The sequence below is a fragment of the Apus apus genome, chromosome 3 (assembly GCF_020740795.1).
Source record: "Apus apus isolate bApuApu2 chromosome 3, bApuApu2.pri.cur, whole genome shotgun sequence".
In the NCBI taxonomy this organism is placed as follows: Eukaryota; Metazoa; Chordata; class Aves; order Apodiformes; family Apodidae; genus Apus; species Apus apus.
Window position 1 is genome coordinate 76,574,452 of NC_067284.1, and position 19,841 is coordinate 76,594,292.

Consider the following 19,841-nt stretch of genomic DNA (forward strand, 5'->3'; position numbering starts at 1 on the left):
TGGGTTGTTACAGCCTCTGTAGTTCTAAACTTTGATTTAAATGGAAACGAAGCATGTGGCCCTTGCAGTTATGGAAGTGTCAATCCAAGTGTCACTGCTATCAGCAGGAAGGGCTGAAAAAGGAGCTTTCAAAAAATGATTGTGGCCATATTTACCTCAGTTGAACTGTTAACTCTGAAGCCTCATACAAATAAAATGTCAATATCACATGGGTTTTAGCACAAACATCCTCTTCCTGGGTTCTTGGTGTTGGGGAACAACAAACCTCTTCCCACCGACACCTCTGCACCCTTTAGCCACTGGGTTTCTTTTGAGCTTTGTTTATCAGCCAAGTTTTGTTTGTCAGTTGATAGCTGGGTATTTCTTGAGTATTACTGTGCCACCAGCTCTAGCCCCAGCTCAGCAGCAGTTCTGCTGCGTGAGCTTTTCCCAGCCTGGAATGGGTGCCAGAAGTGATCCCTGCTGGGACCCATCTCTCACTCAAGTGAGCCAGAGATAACTAGTGTTCTGTGAATCTCAAACTAAGCAAAGACAGTTAATAGAGCTGGCTCATTTCTGTGATTTAGGATCAAACAGTGATCCTGGACATCTGATAAGGCTGAGGGTACTATCTACAAGCACTGACTCCATAAGTCTTGCTTTTGGTCTCACCTGGATGAGAGTACTAGATACATTGGTAGATAGGACTTTTATTTCTTGGCCAAAAGATTTCAGTGCCATTTGAGAAATTCACTGACCAGAAATTGAGAAATGGGTCCTTTTGCCTTTGGTTCCTCGGTGCTAGCGCTGCTGCAAGAGAGAATTTTGCAACCAGGGGGATCGGAGCTGGGGGAATGTCCCAGTACAGTTGGTGTTTGCCATTGGTATTAGGATACATTGTTGGAGAAGCTTGGTTCTTCCTTGGTCCTGCTTCTCCAGACCCTGTAGGATGACTTACATGAGCAGCGTGTTCTTATAGGGGCTGCAGTGTGTCAAGTGGAAACCTTTGCAGTTTAGGGCTGTTGATATGACTCAAGCACCAGCATCTCAAGAACATTCATTGCTCGCTGGAAACTTGATATAAAATTACTCCTTTCTTGTCTCTCTTTTAGTGCCACCAACCATCAGTGTCCCTAAGGGTCAGTCCACCATCACCGTCCGGGAGGGCTCCAGGGCTGAGCTTCAGTGCGAGGTTCGAGGGAAGCCCAAGCCACCCATCATCTGGTCCCGGGTAGATAAGGAAGCCCCCATGCCTTCAGGGACAATGACAGTGGAGACATACGATGGGAAGCTGCGCCTGGAGAGTGTGAGCCGAGAAATGAGCGGGACCTACAAGTGTCAGACAGCCAGGTACAATGGATTTAACATCAGACCCCGGGAAGCCCTGGTGCAGCTCAACGTGCAGTGTGAGTATAACCATAGAGAACTGGAGTGCCTGTCTGAACCCCTGTGTCCACAAAAGCCTGTGGGCTAAGCAGGCTTGACACACTCAGTGCTGCTACCAAGCAGAGTTGAACTTTCTAACTGGGCTGAAGAGATAATCTCTTTTGTCTGGGGACCTTTGTACAGTTTGCATTTAATTGGCTTGGCTACACGAGGCTAAGGGCAGGATATCATATGGCCAGCATGTTGCAAGTGGGAGGGAGAGGTGGTGTGTGTGTCTGTGCACAATGTTTTCCATTTCCCTGCCAGTGGATGAGCCCAAAACAGCAGCTTTACTGGGTGTATGTTTGCATGTGTAACACATGTGTAAAATATGTAACTGCGTAATGTAATGTACCTGCAGGGGACATTAGTAAAATTGTAAGATCAAGCACTCAAAAGGTAGCAAATGAATGTTAATTATGCCATTTCCACCCCGTGACCCTTTCTTCAACTTTGTTACCTCAGTTGTAGTTTCTCTGCGTGCCTGCAGTGCTATGCAGACCCTAATACGGACTGCAGAATCCCAGGTGTTTTTCATGAAGAAAACTGGTTCTTAGCATGTGGTGTCCTGAGTGGGTTTCAGTGATGGATGGTGTTCCCATCTCAACTTCAAGGTGGTGTCTGTGCACAAAGCTGAATGGGATGCTGCTGGTGTCTACGTTGGGTGACTGTCTCTATCCTTTTCCTGCAGAGGTTTCTCCCTGTAGAGGAGTGAGTTGACCATGCTGTTGAGGTGTGTTTTGACAAGTGGGGGTCTGTGTTCTGTCCTTCAAGACTTTGAATCACACAGGAGAAAGGCAGCTGGGTAAAATGTCTTGGTCTGGAAGGAGCTGTGATTGTAGGAGTAGCCCTCCCTGCAGACCTTGTCCCCTCAGGTGGGGGTGAATGCCAAACTCCAGCAGAGTCCTCTGAGCAGCACAGGTCTGGCAGGTGTGGGATGTGTAGGAAGGTGGTTAATTTGCACCCAGCCCCACTGCCTCTGAGCCGTGACTGACAAGCCTACATGCACAGCACAGCAGTGCTCATTAGACACACTGCCACACTCCTCTCAGGCTCACTTCCCAGGAAGAGCAGAAGGGAGGCTGGAGCGGATAACCTGTCTGAAGCCAATCAGACACACTGCGGACAGATGTGAGCTGTTGGGACCGCGGCAGTAACAGAGGGGTGCCAAATCCTGCAGATGCTTTGAGTATTCAAAGACCCACTTTTAAAATTATTTCTGTCCAGACATTTCTGTTATTTCCATTCAGGAACATGGCAGGAGCTGTATTACAGGATGCGGACAGTAAAATGTGTGCAGATTTCCATGCAGGTAAATATGTCTGGAGAAGCTTTCCTTAAGCAGGTTGGAAATGTGTGTCTTGGTTTAAGCTGTTTTGGAAGACAGATTGAGTCAGACATATGGAGCACAGCAGGGACTCTCGGGTCACCCCATGAACTGATGGGAGATGCAACAAAATCTCACACTTGAGTAAAGAAACTATCAGATCTGCTGCTGTCCCCAGCCTGGTGTTGGTCTTTGAAAGCAGTGAGGTCCTCATGGCCCCTCATTGCCACTGCAGACCGGAGCAGCAGTGTCAAGCCTGGAATGAAATCAAACTTACTGGGTGGTCTGGAGGGAAATCACATCTTTGAATCTTAGCCTGGAGGGGGAGGACATGACTCCCCACACAAGAAAGATGGTAGGTAGAAACCAGAAGCTTTTCTGGGGCAGAGCCCTTCATGCTACACCCATAAAGGCAAAGATGTGATGATGTTCTGCATAAAAAACAACTCAACATGCTCTTCCTATAGCTCTTTCCAAGGGCAAGCAGTGCTTTATTGTCATCTTGCCCAAGTGATGGTGAGTACTGGTGGCATGGTCCATGCAGCAGCACACCTAAATAGCTCTCTTCCCTTCCACATCAGTTCTGTATACTCTTAATTGAAGCTGGGTGTGTAGCTGAGTGTTTGTTGAACTGAGCTGCTGCCTCCTGCCTGGAAGCTGTGGAAGGAACTTGCAGTGGCACTGCCTGTTCTGGGCCTGAGCAGGCAGCTTGGGTTTTGGGGATGTCAATTTGCACCTTCCATCAGCATGAAAAACAAACTGTGAATCAAGAAAGTAAGACAAGAATTGCCCTCATCGCATTTATAGGCTCCTCTCTTTTCCCTTGTGCAAAAAAATCGAACAACCCAGCAAACAACACAGTCCCTGTTTATCCCCCCCCTCCAAGTTCACACAGCTGGAAGGAGGTGGGTGCCACCGTGAGGGCTGCTATGGTTGATAGAAACACTGTGCTCCAGCGTGGGTGGCTTATTAGCCTGGTGGCTTGCTCTGGAATTCTCATCTTGTCAGAAATGGGGATTGTGTGGCTCCTGCAGCCTCTGTGATGAGCGCTCCCCTCTCCTCCTGAGCCTGCACATCCCACTGGAGAGCTGCATAGTTGGGTGTGAATCCACACTGGCATGTGCGTGTGTGTGTGTGTGTTTGTGTAGGCCTGCCTGTTTGTGTGTCAGTGTGAGCTCCTTTTGAACCAGCTCCCTTGAAGGAAGAATGAATTCTGGGTGATAACGTGGTGGCTTCTCTGGTTTGCTCCAAAGCTAAAGTTGCGAAATCAATGCAGCAGATCTGATTAGATGTCAGAACCTGTTTCTGTGTTTCTCTTTTATTTTCTTTTTCTCCTTTCACCCTTATGCATATAGTGCTGTGTTGTAACAAAATAGCCCAGAAATAGGCTTTGTCAACTGCTGTGCAGTAGTGGAATCAGAATAACAAGACAAAAAGAACAAATCAGTGGTTGTTTAAAACAAAACAAAAGTTTGGGCTTTTTATTATATTTTGTATTTTGCAAGCAGAAAAAGTTGCTGTCCTTTTATCGTATGAGCTGTAATTGTCTTTCACCAGCTCTCTGGCAGGCTGGATGGTCCGTTCCCTGGACTTTTTGGGCTGAACTGTAGAGCTTTGGAAGATTAATAAGTTCATGAAAGATCTTGCAGACTTATAGCTCAGTGGTTAGGATGAACAAATGTTGTATACTGGTTAGACTGAGAGATTTGGCTTGCCAGAACTCCTGGGATTCTGGCTAACACTTTGAGTGACAATTTCTTGTCAGCTTTTCCTATATCTTCAAAACAGGAATAAAGCTGACAAGGATTTGTGGGGCATAATAAACATGGCACTTTGAAATTTTGAAATAAAGCAATAACAGAAGGGCAGTGCTGTTGTTAATAATATCAATGCTATTGCTAATGCTATTGTAAAAGCTTTTTTTTCAGGACCAGGTACTTGGTCAAGAAAAACCCAGCAGAAAAAATTAATCCTGCGCAGATATGGGTTTAAAATCAGGGCTGAGTCATCATGTAAGTGAGATAGTGTAAGGCTGTAAAACACACACACTGGGCTTGAAAATGGGCAGCACTCTGGGTTTTGGAATACAAGGTGTCATTTGAGACATCGGGTATGGAAGGAAGGGAAGGATCAGTGGAAAGGATGCTACCTGGATACAAATTTAGCAAGTACATAATAACAAATTGGAAAAAAAAATGTATTAGCCACATGTCCTAAAAGCCTGGTCAAAACAACATTTCCATGAATTACAAAGTAGTGACTCTAAACTCTGGCTGTTGCTAGAACTGGCCTTTGAGATTACTGTCTTACCTGGTGAATGTTACATTTGTTCTGTTAGAACCTAATGTAACAGTGTGGTGTAAATTGCAGCTCTAGTACATTATCCTGTTGAATGATACTGTGTCAGTTCTGATGCTTTGTTAGCCCAGAAGAGCATGTCATAAACTACTGGACAGTGCCTAAGTGTCTAAAGTCCAAGTCAACTCTGTCTGCTTCATCACACCTGATCCTTGATACATCTACTCCAGTGTTTTCCCACAGACAGGTTTTTCCTCCCTCACAGCACTCACTGTGTGCTGTCTGAAGCCCTTGCTCAGTCACCTGAATGGGTTCTCCCTCTTTGGGTAGCAGACCACCCCTATCTCCTCTATTGACACACGTTGATTCGTTCACCAAATTCTGATACTTAGATAAGCAGATTTTTGCTGGTGCCATTTTTGTCTTTGGTAGAATTCTTGATGTCTCTAAGTGCCCAGAGAAATAAGGGCAGAAGGAAGAGGAGATACTGACAGGATTCACTTTGTTTTGGATGGTCAAGTCTCATTTTTTGTTTTTGTGTTACACAGCATGTGACATCGTGGCAGGAGGAAAGACTGGGAAAGGATTTAACCTGAGTTGTCTCTTTCCTTTGGAATAACACAGCCTGCAAATTTGGCCCCTTCTGGATCCAAAATAATAGTCCACAATCATATGGGATTGATCTCCATAGAAGAGAAGGCTCCAGGGAAACCTTATAGCAGCCTTCCAGTACCCAAAGGGGCCTACAGGAAAGCTAGGGAGGTGCTTTTTACAAGGCCATGTAGTGATAGGACAAGGGGGAATGGCTTTAAACTGGAACAGGGGAGATTTAGATTAGACATTAGGAAGGAATCTTTAGTGTGAGGGTGGTGAGTCACTGGAACAGCTTGTCCAGGGAGGTTGTGGATACCTCCTTCCTGGAAGCATTCAAGGCCAGGTTGGATGGGACTTTGAGCAACCTGGTCTAGTGGGAGAGATCCCTGTCCATGGCAGAGGAGTTGGAATTAGATGATCTTTAAGGTCCCTTCCAACCCAAACCTTTCTATGATTCTTCGATCTCCAAAGGATTAGACATAATATCTTTAGAAGGGGTTTTGTCACTTTAAGCAACAGGTGGATTATTCTGGTTTATGCTCCAAGCATAGTGATTATTAGGTGTAATCAGGAAAGAAGACTGTCCTTCTCTTTTGGAGGGCTAGTTATTATAATTAAAGGAACAGGAGACATTGCATAGTCCTAGGCATAGATATTACCACAGGGGCAGTGACCAGGAGGTCTGGCTCTGCCCTGACCTGGAATACGTCCAGAATGCATCCTGCAGTGGCATCTGTTGCCCCTGTCACTTAAACTAATGTTCAAGTGGGCACAAGTATGTTTTCCTATTCGAGCTCACATGCTGGCAAATGTTATCCCTGGACACACGCTGTTGACTCATTTCTCCTTAAAATCCTGCTGAACCCATTGGCAGTGCTGTACATCAGGCAGGCAATAGTCAGCACCGATTTCCCCTGTTATCTTTGTAGCAAACAGAAGAGCAGGGAGGAAAGGAGGCGGTGATACTGTAAATAAGTGAGAAACATTGCTGGATCCGTGCAACTGGAAATGCATTAAGTTGTTTCGATCCACTGTTGCAGCCATTGCTCAATGTCAGTGCTCTTTGCTGGTGCTCTGCCCCCTCTGAAATGTAAGCTTGGATATTAAATGCTCCACTAAAAGCACTCTTGAGAGATACTCCTAGCATGGAGATGTTTCTTCAGGGTGGCTAGGACCAGGCTTTTGGCTCCTGAAAGTTCCTTGCAGCTCTCCATGCCTGTGTGAAGGGAGTCCAAGAGAAATGAGACTGACTGTGGCCAGAGCTGACCCATAGCTGTGACTGAGCTGACTTATCTGTCTTGCTGCTTGGCCGTATGAGCTGGAGTATAGAGCCATCTGCTAAGAATTTTAGACTTGGCTGGTTTCATTTCCAAGTATTTGTTAATAGTGACTGGAGGTTTTTTTGTTTTCATCAGTGAAGTCTATCCTGGCACCTTCCTCCAAGCTGAGGAGTGCAGTTCAGGAGCTAACTTGGGGGCAGAATGTGATTATCTTTTTTTCTACCCTGGCAGTGTCTGGGTCTTTCTTGCTTCAGTATCGCTGTTCTACATCATGTAGGTCTTGCTCCTAAAGAGAGGGAAACCCCAGGCTTTCATACCAAGCTGAGCTCTGCAATTTAAAACCATTAGAGGCTTAAGAGTGAACTGGTGTTTTGGGGAAGGTGTGTCAGTATTCCAAGCCATGCAAAAACTGTGCCTTCTGCAAGTTCAGTATTTACAAACCTGGAGACTTTCATTAGCAAAAAGAAGAAAACCATTTCTAGTCACGGGCATGACCTCGAACCACCAGCATGAATAAAGTCTGACCCAATCTCTGGTCCCACTTTGGTGGAAATCCTCCCTGTTTATCCCCTAATTTGTTGTACAAAGGTTTATGACTAAGCTGAAAGTATACATGTTACTTCGTGTTTCTGTTAATACACAGAATCCCCCCTATTTCCCCCCGTAAAGAGCGAAAGAGTTTCGTTCCTGATTGTCAACACACTCTCGGCTAGAAGTGTTGTGGTTGGGATTAAGTTGCTTAGAGCTTGTGTTTGTGTGCGTAGCCCTGTCCTTGGCAATACAGAGTTAAGATTGCACACTCTGCTTCCCAGTGCCCAGGCTGCTAACAACTAATTAGAGTTGTCAGTCTAAGGGCAGGCTGAGAGAGGAATCCCTTTTACTCCATCATGGATGTAAACCCAAATGGCCACGGTTCAGAGCACAGTAACAACTACAGAGGCTTAGCTGGCTTCAGATTTGTTTTAGCAATTACCATCTATTGGTCCTGGGGCCTGGCAGACAGAGGCTGTGACAGCACTTAAGCAGTTTCAGATTTGGTGGTAACAAATGTAGCTGAAAAGAGGATGGCTTCTGTTTGTCTCAGACTTGTTGGCCCTACCCTCCTGCTAGCCTCATGGCACTGAGGGGCTAAAGCTGCCTTCTTTGTGACCACCTTTATGTTTGTGGAGCAAAGCCCCTGGACTCCCAGTGCTGCTTTTTTGTAGTGTTTGGTGTCATGCAGTGTTGGAAGAAAATGTCTTTCACCAGGTAAAGCAGTCCTGTGAATTTTGGCTGGCCTGAATTTTTCCCCTCAGTGTGTAGCAATTAGGACTTGCTTTGCAGGCCACTTGCTCTGCAGGACTCTTGCTCTGCATGCTGCCTTGTGGGAAAGGTTTCCATGTGCTGCCCCACACCAAGATTTTCCTGGGAAGTCTCACTTGTGACCTGAGAGCTTTTCCGATTTACCTCTTTGATTGAAATTGGTCTGACAGGGCATGTGTGCATGCTGTGGTGGCCAGGATATCTAGGAGTCTTGTAAAGCAAAAGGCCCAGATAGCAGGGAGAATCCACTGGAGCAGTGGAGGCGGGAGAACAGATTTTGCAAAGCTGTTCGGTTTGTGGCACCATGCGCCAGATGCAACGTACTGGAAGGTCTCCTCACTGTGCCTTGGGTAAATTACTGTGAAAGAAGAGAGGATGATACCCAGATACAGGAAAGTGGGAGCCTTCCTTAAAGAGGGGACCAAGGTCTGCTACATGTGGTTGCAGCCTGCTTGCACTGCCATTCAGCCTTTGTGCAGCTCATTGCTCATCTCTAAAAAACTCTGTGGTTGTAATGATAGGCTGGATAAAACCTTGTGTGAGAGCTCCTTGCCTAGAGAGATACATTTGTTCAGAAGAGAACTGGTTTAAATCAGCCAATCCATTTCTCAGATATTGTTGGGAGAAACAAATACATTTTCCATAAGCTGCCATTATCCTGGTTTTTGGCCACACTCTCCAGGAAGAGCAAATTAATTTCATCAAGAGGGACATCCAAGCTACACATTTTTATCAGGAGAGACAAGCTGTATAGGCACAGTGGGTGGCAGGCATTGTTGGTCATCTCTCTCTGGACAATTGCTCACCTACTGTGGTCCTCTCAAGGTTGAACACTGTTCTAATTCAGACACTCTTGTTCAGCTTTTGCTGCCATGGTAGCTATTTTCCCTGTAGAACTTACCTATACAGCAACTTGTTGTGATAAAAAGCAGCTCCAGAATCCTCTCAAATGCTTTGTGCTGGGCATCCTGCAAGGCTGTTCATGTGCTGTACTGTGAGCTCTAGGATAACACCTGGAGTCAGGAGACATGGGGCAAGGGGGGCGGTAGATGAAGTGAGCTAGAAAACTGCTTCCAGATCTTGTATTTTAAGGCTAGGGTCACAGAACAGGAAAGGAGGGGATGCCCTGTCCCTATCCAATTCTAGCTCTTGGTGACCAGGAAATTAGCATGTTGATTGTCCAACTGTGGGGAGAGAGGCACCATGGACCAGGTCTCACGGGGGGGGGGAACCAGGAAGTCACCAAGCAGGCAAAAAAATTAATTAATTTTCTTGTTATAACTCTCAGCTTCTGCACAAGAACCTGAGGCAGAGAAGTGAAAACAGTTGTCCACACCTGCAGGGAAACATAAGAACATCAGACCTGACACAGGACCTGTGCCAGGGGAGCAGAGACTCTTTTCTCCCAGCATCTTTCCCAGAGACAGAGCTGTGTGATGTCATGCCATTGTGCCTGTAGCTTCGCTTCTCTCCCAGGATTTTTGGGCCATAAACTATGTCAAGCAGTGCCTATGAAGGTGCAGGAGCTGGCTCCCCTGCTATTCCTCACCTACTCCCTGCACCCTGGCACTAGAGCAGAGCTATTTCCTCCAGCCCCCCTGGAAGACTATGGCAGGCAATGCCACTTTTGAGGAGGGGGCTTATGCAAGGAAGACCCTGAGTCACGCCTGATATGAACAGAAGCCCTAGCAAGAAACTGAGCATCCACTAGGAAACTGAAAACTGTTCCCTGTTGTTTCTGAAGTTTAAGCACAGAGCTCACGGTGCTGAGGTGCCCTTGGCAATGGGGCCAACGTCACAGAGATGCTGGCTCCAGGTGCTGGGCATGGTGGCATCGTGGGGAGGTGGGGAGGCAGAATCTGGGACTAGACCTCCCTAGAAGACCCCCCTAGGGAGTGCTCCTCTGCAGGATGAAGATGTGCACCCGTGATCAGCTTGCATTCTGGTTCAGTTGCAGTTACTCTGGATAGAATTAGGTATCTTCTTTCCCACAGGTGGGTGTTCGTCTCTTCTCCCAAGTATCAAGCAATAGGACAGGAGAGTTAGATTGAATATTAGGGACAATTTCTTCCCTGAAGGGGTTGTCAGGCCTAGGAACAGGCTTCCCAGGGAAGTGGTGGAGTCACCATCCCTGCAGGAATTTAAAAACCATGTAGAGGTGGTGCTGAGGGATATGGTTTAGTGGTGGACTTGTCAGCACTGGTTGGACTTGATGATCTTAGAGGTCTTTTCCAACCCAGACGACTCTGTGACCATTACGTTTACTCCTATAGGGAAACTGATCGAGTATTAATCAAGTTCCAGAGGTGCACAGGCTTATCTACAACCCCACAGCTCTTCCTGCTGCCAGTTCTGTGCTGGGATGGTCTACTGAGAGGTTGAGGGTTCAGTTTTTAGGAAGCTTTGAAGCTTTCAGTGGGGAAACAGCTGTTCAGTTACTAGTTTGTGCTTTTCCACTTGTACCAGTCTCTGAGAAAGAAACTGTCTTGTCTTTGAAGCTAGGAAAGTGTTTATTCAACGACCAGGTATCACATCTCCAACATGCACCCCCCTCACCCTGTTTCATTTCATTTTATTCCTGATTTCTATTCCTCTTTGCCTCTCTATTGCAAACACAAATAAGCATGTGTGTGCACACGTTCCTACCTTATCTCAGCTTTTGCTTCTGATTCAAATTTAATTGGCCTCCAGGACTTGAGATAAAACAGTCAGTTTTCTTTTACGAACCCAGTGATGAACCTGCAAAACCCTCATTGTTCTCAGGAATTAACAGCCGTGCTTAGATTTCCTAGTTGTATACAGACCTGCTGCATTTTGTATGACTTTGGAGAGCTTGTTTCTGGGGCCGTGTGTGATCGCAGGAAACCATGGAAATTTTTCATTACTGTTGATTGGGAGGAAGCTGACTTCTGAGGCTGCATGCTTGTTTGCCAAGCTGCAAGGGGATGAATGGGATGTAGAATAGACTGAAAATGACTCAGTTTCTGTAGGGAAGAAGTGTCTGGGAGAAACTCCTGCTACCTAACGCAAGAATGGCAACTGAAAGCCAATTCTGTTGACCCTTTGTAGGCTCTTGATCTGTTGTGACCTTCTCTTATGTCTGATGAAATAAGGGCTGTAAATCTCACCTGTTGCAAATACACTGCAACTCTGAGCCCAGTTCTGCCAAGCATTTGATGGGAGGAATCAGCTGGAGTGCCAAAACTAACAGGGCTTCCCAACAGTGGCTGTGATTGAGGTCAGGAGAACAAATAAATAACAGTGGCATTTGCATTGAACAGGGATTTTCCTTATCAAGTGCTGATTGCAAAGAGATATTTTACTGTCCTAATCATAAGCTAGAATGCAGTAGCTAATAACAACTTAATGCAATATAGATGGGCTTAATAGTGCTGGGCCTGCTGGGATTTTCTGAGCAGTTCATAGCTTATGCATAATACAAACCCTTTAGCCAACATCTTGCTGTAAGATGGGGAACTGGGGCTTGAGGGAAAGGGAGCAGGCCTCCATCTGAAGTGGTTTGCTGAAAAGAGCATAATGGGTCTAAAGGATTAAGAAGATGGTGGCAGTTGGCTGTGTTGGAGGAAGACCGAGCAACACTCAAAATGGGATTTTGTGGTTTGGGGATTTTTCTCTTCCCCTTGGGCTGCTTGTAATGACACCTTGCAGAAGTCCAAGTTATGCATTGAAATTGTCAAGTTTTCATTCTGATTAGCTTTCTAGGAACCAACTCACATGAATAAATGAAAATATGCAGATGAAACTACCTACAGGTTTAAAAAGAGGAGGAAGGACAGTTGGGTTTTGTGGTGTTTTGTTATTGTTTGGGTTTTTTTAAGCCACTTGAAGAAGCTTATGTTCTCCAACCTGCCTACCCAAAATGCTGTGACTCCAGCTTCCTGATCATGATGAGAAAGCAAAAAGCTCCTTGAATATCTTAATAATTTTGTGCTATTTGTCTAGACAGGAGAGTTAGTTATATGTCAAGCATAGTCTCTCTCACTAATGGAGCTGAGGAACAAGGTGAGTTTACCTTTGTGAATCTAAACTTGGATTATTTGTACATTTTCAGTGCAGCATCTACTCACAGACTGAAGTGACGGTCAATCCAGTGTGTGCCTCAGTAAGTTGTTCCAGCATTTTTTACTCTCATGGTTCAGCTGTCATGACTTAATCTAAGCCTGTTTCCATCTACAAGCTCTGTTTATTCCTTTGTCTTCTTACATAAAGAGCTATTTGTTATCAGCAGTCTCTTCCTTGTGTAGTCTCAGACACCAGAACAAGTTATCTCGTAGCCTTTTTTCAGTATGCAATCCAGAAAGAGTCCCTTTGGCCATTCAACATAAGGCATGTGTTTGCACCCCTTAATTCATTTTTATAGCCCTCTTCTCAGTTTTTTTCAACCTCATTCTGGCAGCGTCATCACCTGTATTAAACAGATTTTCAAAAACGATCTCACCAGTGCAGATGCAGGAGTGACGCCCATCTCACAATACATTGAGTAAGCTTTCGCTTAGTCATCCAAAGATTTGGACATCTTTGGACTGCAGAGTTAAGCTGAAAACTGATGTTCACTAGGTTACATCGACTCAGCCTCCCCTTGGAGCAGGAGGAGTCTCTTTCCTAACAAGAGTGATGCATTATTTCCTCAACAGTTTTTTTCCAGACCCTTATGTTATCCAAGATAAATTGAATGCAGTTACCATAAGCTGATTCCATCAAGCAAGCCAAGCTGTCCTGTGTGAGGTACCTTTCTAGTATGTAATTTACTGCTGCATATTTTGTGTCCTCTACAGACGCTGGTATCTGATCCTGATGTAGGCACTCAAGGGTGGTGATTGTTAGTTATTACATATTAAAGTGCTGCCCTTGTGTGGGAAGGAAGGGAGCAAAGCACAAGCCACATCCCAGACCTGCCAAAGTCTGTGTCTAGTGCTGCAAGTGGATGTAAGGTCATTCACACACCAGGGGTGGTTACGTGTGCTGTTCGCTGCACAGGCTGAACAAGAGACTTCATAATTTATGTGCCTTACCTATGCCAACCTGCTGGCTGCATCTTTGACCTTGATGAAGATGTGAAATAGCATCAATTTTAAGAGGTTTGTATGGGATCTCACTGGAGATGTCTTCCTAGAGAAGGTCTTCCATCTCACTAGAGAGATCTCAGTGGTGTGTGCATCGTTTAAAATTTCTTTTTGAACTCTTTCAGTTAATGTGTTTTTAATCTACTTAATGTGGGCTGCATTTGAGAAGTATTACATTTTCAATTAGTCTGTCATGTGGAAGCAAGCCAGGATCTTTCCAATGCCTGAGGAGATTATAACAAGACAGTTACTTTTCTTGTTGCTTTCTCAAAACTACCCCATTTGTCTGCCAAGGACCCATAAAACTATATTAATCATATTTAATTTTATAACTTGTAAAGTTTCATCCCGCATTGACCTTCCACGAATTTCTTTCTGGAATCACTGAGGTATAAAAAGGCATTCTGCTGTTTGTTCTGAGGACTCCTCTGCTTGCATTGACCCAATCAGCTCATGTTTGTACTCCCATAGGCAATGCATGCACAGAGGGTACAGAATAATTTTCTCTCCTCTGGTGTTTGCAGGATACTATCACAAACTTCCCTTCAAAGGCCTGTCTCAATGAAGTTCTCTTCCATCTTTTCCTACTTTCTGTGGTATTTGTAAGGTTTTTATGACCTGTTACTCGTCTGTTATTCTGCCATTTTTGCACTGATGAATTCAGATCATGGTAGACAGATCCAGATAGAGTCTTACAAGCAGGAGGACATGAGAAGCCTGTCTTCCCATCATCTCTGGCTTTTACAGCAGATTTACCCAGAGATGTTCCCAGATTTAAATCCACACCGTTTCTTTCCGGAGCCATACACAGAATTATACCCTCTCTCTGCCCACCACAGTGGGATGGCTCAGCAAACATTGCTGAAACTTGTTTAAAATGTCCTGTTCACCTGGGGTATCTCATTCTCTGAGGTGTTATTACCTATTGTGGAGAGGCTGGAAGGAGCAGGATACCACATGACAGCATGTGCTGCTGCAGTGCCTCAGGCTGGTAATTGCTGATGGACTGACTCAGGCCAGGATCCACTTAGATTGTGATGCAATGGGTGAGAACAAGGAAGGTAAGGACCTTACTTTTTGTGTCCCATGTGAACAATGGAAACTTAATGGAACAAGCTTCAGGCATTAATCTATTCGACCAAAATTGAGGCATCAGGAGAAGGAACTGGAGTGTGTACTTCCCACTTGTGCTGTATATTGCCTTTGCTGCAGCCTAATTTCTTCTCAGTCAACATGAAAAAGTGTCTCTGTGAGATAGGCACGTGCCCACATTACAGGGATGCTGCTCCTCCAAATGGTTCCTGTAGTGCTGGCTCAGTTTGAAGTCAGCCACAGAAGGAGCCTGGAAAATCAAATGTCAGAGCAGATTTATCCAGTGAGTAACTGTTAATAAATTTCCTTCCTCTGGTCCAAGTCCAGAGGAGATGGGACAGAGCTGATAGCCAGATGGGGAGGTCGAGGGAGCAGGCTGCCATCCTTGAATGATTACCAGCCCTGTCATTGGCCTTCTTCCTCTGCCCTCTGCTGCAGAGGAGACCCTAAAGTCCCAGAGAGTGATTTCTGGGAGTCCACAACACCTGCAGCTGTCAGAAGTGACACTGCTCTCCCTAATGTGGGGAGAGATGAGAACTACTGGGCTGTGTCTGCCTCAGCACGAGTGCTGCTGCTTCTCTGGAAACATGGTGGCAATGTCAAGAGAAGACGTGAGGTTTCCAGTGGGGAGTGACTCCTCCATAACTCGAGTCCATGCCCTTCTCTGATATGAGTGGTGTCATCCAGGCCTGAAGAAACAGAACTTGTCAAATTCTGTGCTGTCTCCAGAGGTGGTTAGCAGTTTTGGGAATAAGGTCTAGGGAGATCATCCTCTGCAACCAGCAATCCACTGAAGACACGTTAATGAACAGCTATGACAGTTACTGATAAGACAGATAAAGCATTTTTTCATATTTAATTAACAGAGGAGGAGTTGGACATAGGTGCTTATGAAACTCACACATTTTTAAACGCGGGCAGGTGATGGTGTGAATGATGGAGGGGGAAGACAGGACTTTCAGATGGCAGAGATGGTGGCTATTTGGCAGCTGGCTTTTTGGAGCCGGTCACTATTCTGAAAGACCTCAGCCATTTCATCTGATGGACTGTCTGAATCTATCCTCATTTTTCCATCCTTCACCCATGATTGATTTGATTTACCTTGATTCATCTGAAGATGATGATGACAATGATGAAGAGGTAGCCATCCGGAGAGTGACAGCAAAAATGCTTACAGTAAAAAATGTTCTTGCCTCTCTTTTCTTTATGCTATATATACTGATCCTGTGTTTTCAAATTGCATGCGTTTCCTGATTTCCTGTATGCACCACCCCTCTTGTTTCATTAATTCTCATAGGAAAAATTGCTTGGAAATCTGTTGACCTCAGCTGCTTCATCTATGAGACTGAACGTTTGCCATAAATCTTTTAGTTTGAGCATTCTTTTATCCTCTTTCTGAATGGCTACATTTTCATTGTCATCATCTTCCTCAGATGAATCAAGATCAATCAAGGGTGAAGGATGGAAAAATGGGGTAATGATGACAGGTAGCGGAGCAGGATATTAAACAATTGGCAGCAGAACTCAGAGGCAGCAGATAGAGAAGTGATGGGGAACTGGGTGTTTCTCTATGCTAAATTCTTCCTCCTTAGTCCAAATTCCCTACGAGGCCTGAAGGAGAGGCTGAGGAAAAGCCTGGTTTGTATGGAGAAGCTTGTCTTCTTTCCACTCAGTTGATAGGTACAGAACCACTGCATTAACACTTCCTGGTCTAGCTTTTCTCCATTTGTCCTTTTTGCTTACTTGTACAGACAAAACACTAAAATTAAACATTAAGGAGTGCTGGCTAATATTTGATAATCTTAATTACCTTGGCTGGTCCTCCTTCCCCTACCAGCCTCTTTCTGGCTTGGATCTCTCCCCTCTCCTGCTCTAATCCCACCACCCCATCATTAAACCAGGCCTGATTTTTAATCAACACTTCTGCTTTTGGCTGTGCTGCTTCTTGCTTCACCTGGCTCTTTGGAAAGCAGTTGTGGACGGATCATGTAGTGCTCCAAATTTAGCTTTCAAACTGAAAACAGGTGAGGCAATGCTGTAGCCCAGCTGTGACCAGAAAGATCTGACCACCTGTGGCCCTGACAATCATTGCATTTCAAAAGCAGGGACTCTTCTCCATTTTGAAAGGATTGCAGTTCTCAGAGGCACTTTCTCCTTCAGCCTCCCTGCTCTTAACTTTCTATTCTTTTATTAAAAAGATATAAACATATGGAGGCTATTGAATTGCTCAGGCAGGTGGTGATGGAATAGGGACCTGTTGCTATTGGATTGCTGCTTGGAGTCAGCAGTCACTTCTGCCTGGTAGCTCCTCTGGTGGTGGTTCCTTCATAGGAGATCAGGGGAAATTCAGTCAGTTCCTTTTAGGTGGCAGGTGCATGTTCTGGACATGAGCCCTAGCAGTGCACCTAATTGGATGCTGTCTGGAGTCCAGAGATTTATCGCTGTGTTTGCTATGGGGCACGTGCAGCCTGGTGTCTCTTTTCCTTCCCAGGGTAGCTCTGTTGTCGGATGCAGCACTTTGAACACAAGAGGTGTCTCCTGCCCAAGAGCAGGATGTGCTGCCCAAGTTTCAGATGCATGTTATGACTCACCTTGCTGATGAACTCAATAAACAAGGCACTGAGAGTTCATGGAGAGGTTCCTAGAGAGGGGTGACACTGGCTACTTCTGTGCAGGTGTCACACAAGCATTTACTTTGGTCTGCACTCATCCCACCTAGCAGAGATGTTAGGGCTGGGATCACCTTAGGTTCCCTGTGCAGGAAGGTAATGTCAGCTATGGATTCCTACCATTTGAATCATCTTCTGGAGATGTCCTTCTCACTCAGTGGCTTTGAAGGGAGATCTTTTTCCTGACTTACCTCAGTGAAGAGTCTGACGTTAAATGGGATAAATTTGGGCTTTACAGTCCTGTTCCAGCTAGCTTCAGGTTTGCTGTCAAACCTGGGGGGGTGATCAGTCCTTTCTTAGTTCTTCCAAATCCTTCTCAGGGATGTGGAGGGCCTGTTCTAGGACAATGAACATCACAGATTGGCTCTTTGCCCTCTATTTTCCCGTCTTTTCACCGTGGATGGAAGCACAGGGAATGCATTCTGCTTGCGATGGGCCAATCAGCTCTGTTTCTGCTCACAAGGCTGCAAATTGTACCTGTTGGTCTCTGCCCTATTATAGGCCCCTGTGCCCTGCTTGTCTCTGCCAGGCATGTGAGGAGAGTCAGACCTGTAATTTCAGGTTTGTCTTTTATTTTCTCCTTTGCCAAAGTTTTTGTATGTGATTTCTCTGGCATTTAAAACTCTAGGGCAGTGTTCCTGCCCAGCAAAAATAAAATCTCAATAGGAACTAAAGCTGTGCTTCTTCCACCTGAAGAGGAGAGTAAGGGGAGAATGGCAAATTGTAAAGATGTATATACATACACACACGCACGTAAAATGTCAACATGATCTTGTCAAGGACTTTGGTAGAGAAGAGGACTAAGAATTCTCTCCTGGTATTTGTTGAGGTTGGAGTCTAACAGAGTTGATAACTAGGACGTAAGAACACCTGTGGGTAGGACTTGCAGTAGGCTTTAACTGCAGCAAGGAATTGAGTTTTCTGGTAAGAAAAACAAATTATAAACTCTTCTTTCTTATTTTGAAGTAAGAAGAAATATGTGGATTCTCAGATTTGGAAGAATAATCTCATTTGGTTCTTTTTTATGGGTTGATTTTTTTTTTTCCTTTCCTTATTTTGCACTGGCAATGAGTTGCTTTATTCCCAGAACTACCCAGCTGAGTGGCTCACCTATGAATTATTGAGTATTAAGATAACTGGTTCTCTGCCAAAAGTTAATGCATACAGGATGCTTTGGGGAAAGAGTATCATTGGCTGACTGCTAGCAAATGTTTGAATCTGAACTATTTATGTGCTACTGGGAGCAGCATGTCACTACCAGCCCAATTTGTTAAACAGAAGCATGTCATAACAGATGCATGGCTATGAGCTGACATCTTGTTACCTTCTAGAGGCAGCACCTGAGCAGAGTGTTGGTGGTCTGACAACGCTACACATGGGAGGGCTCCCCTCTTGTGGGTATGTGGGTGGGCTGGAGAATCCCAGATCCACCCTAGCTGTTACCCTGCTTCACCACACTGTAACTAGAAAAACTGGCTGTGAGTTAAGGACAATATTTTGATGTTATTCTGTGGCCAAAAAAAAATAATAATCTAGATTTGGGTTGTGCTACTGGTCTGGCAGTAATTGAAGGTATTAGTTGTGAGATGCCTGCTCGCTCACCCTTTTTTTCTCTTGTGCATAACTTTGCTGTAATTGGGTCGTATGTGGATGGGGAAGGATTATCAGCATGCGTCTCACGTACAAATGTGTGTGTATCTTCTGTACAGACACCAACTTTTCCCACTTACCTTTTTCAATTAGGGAAGCGTACTGTTTTGAAACCAGGCGCTTGAAGGTAAGTGAGGCATGGGAATGAGGTGGCTTTATGCTGCAGGAGAATATGTGTCTTTGTAGTGTCTTGTTAGCATGGATTATTTGGGCAGTGAGTCGGAGTGGAGTTCCAGCATGTCTGGGATAGATCTTTTTTGAGGAGGCATATCTGTGAGGCATAAGGTCTGGGAACTCCCACCCAGGATGGACTTTCTTCAAAGCACTCTGTCAAGTGAGCTAGGGGTCTCATGTATTAATCAGCACAGCTCGTCATGCAGAAGAGGAAATTGTGGTAAACCCATCTTTATTAAAACAAGATGAAGACTGGTTGAGCTAATTGGCTTGGAAAGTTCAGAGAAGAGGAAAGCAGAAAAGCTGGTAGTGAACGCGTTTCATTTGCCCTTCTTTGAAAAGCAGTCAACTAGCACAGAATTAAGCCTTCTTTGTTCTGAGCCCTGTTTCTCTGGTCCCTGCACCCACTTGTCTAACCAAAAAGGTACTCAGACAAATTTGTTTTGTTTGAAATAAGAATACTTGCAACTGGCTTTCAAGCACCCTGAAAAAATAATAAGTTTTGTCTCTTTATATATGGGGAGACTGAAGTGCAAAGGCAAAAGGCATAGGAGATGAAAGATTCTGACTTTTAGCTGAAATAAGTTGAGCAAACCTTCTTCCATCTCCTCTCTCCTAACTACTCAATTATGTCACCTCTCAGAAACAAGCAGATGAGATGGGGATTGTAAATATTAGGTGGATATTTGTCTCTGTGTGGAAAAAGTGCTGGTGCCTAATGTGCATTCTTGGCGTAGTGGGTGCTGTCGCATGGAACAGAATTGCTGAGCTGTTATTTCCCAGCCTTGTGACAATAAAAGAGCTTCCTACTTGCTCGGGTAGTGAGCCTTGGTCTCTCTTGGAGCTGATACCGTGGAGTTTTCTACCTGCTGTGAGAGCAGGGGTGCAGTATCTTGGATATCTGTGGCATTTTTATTACCCTGGATTACAGAATCAGGGGCTGGATAAGGAAGACACCTTTTGCTGG

At 45.1% G+C, this 19,841-nt stretch overlaps 1 protein-coding gene across 1 annotated transcript in view; it reads left to right on the top strand.

The window, feature by feature from the left end:
- The window catches only part of MDGA1 (MAM domain containing glycosylphosphatidylinositol anchor 1), a 147,869-nt gene that overhangs the window by 66,106 nt on the left and 61,922 nt on the right, over window positions 1–19,841 (top strand). The window contains exon 8 of the mRNA XM_051616226.1: window positions 1,092–1,385. Coding sequence (XP_051472186.1) covers window positions 1,092–1,385 — 294 coding nt within the window. The remainder of the gene's footprint in view (window positions 1–1,091; window positions 1,386–19,841) is intronic.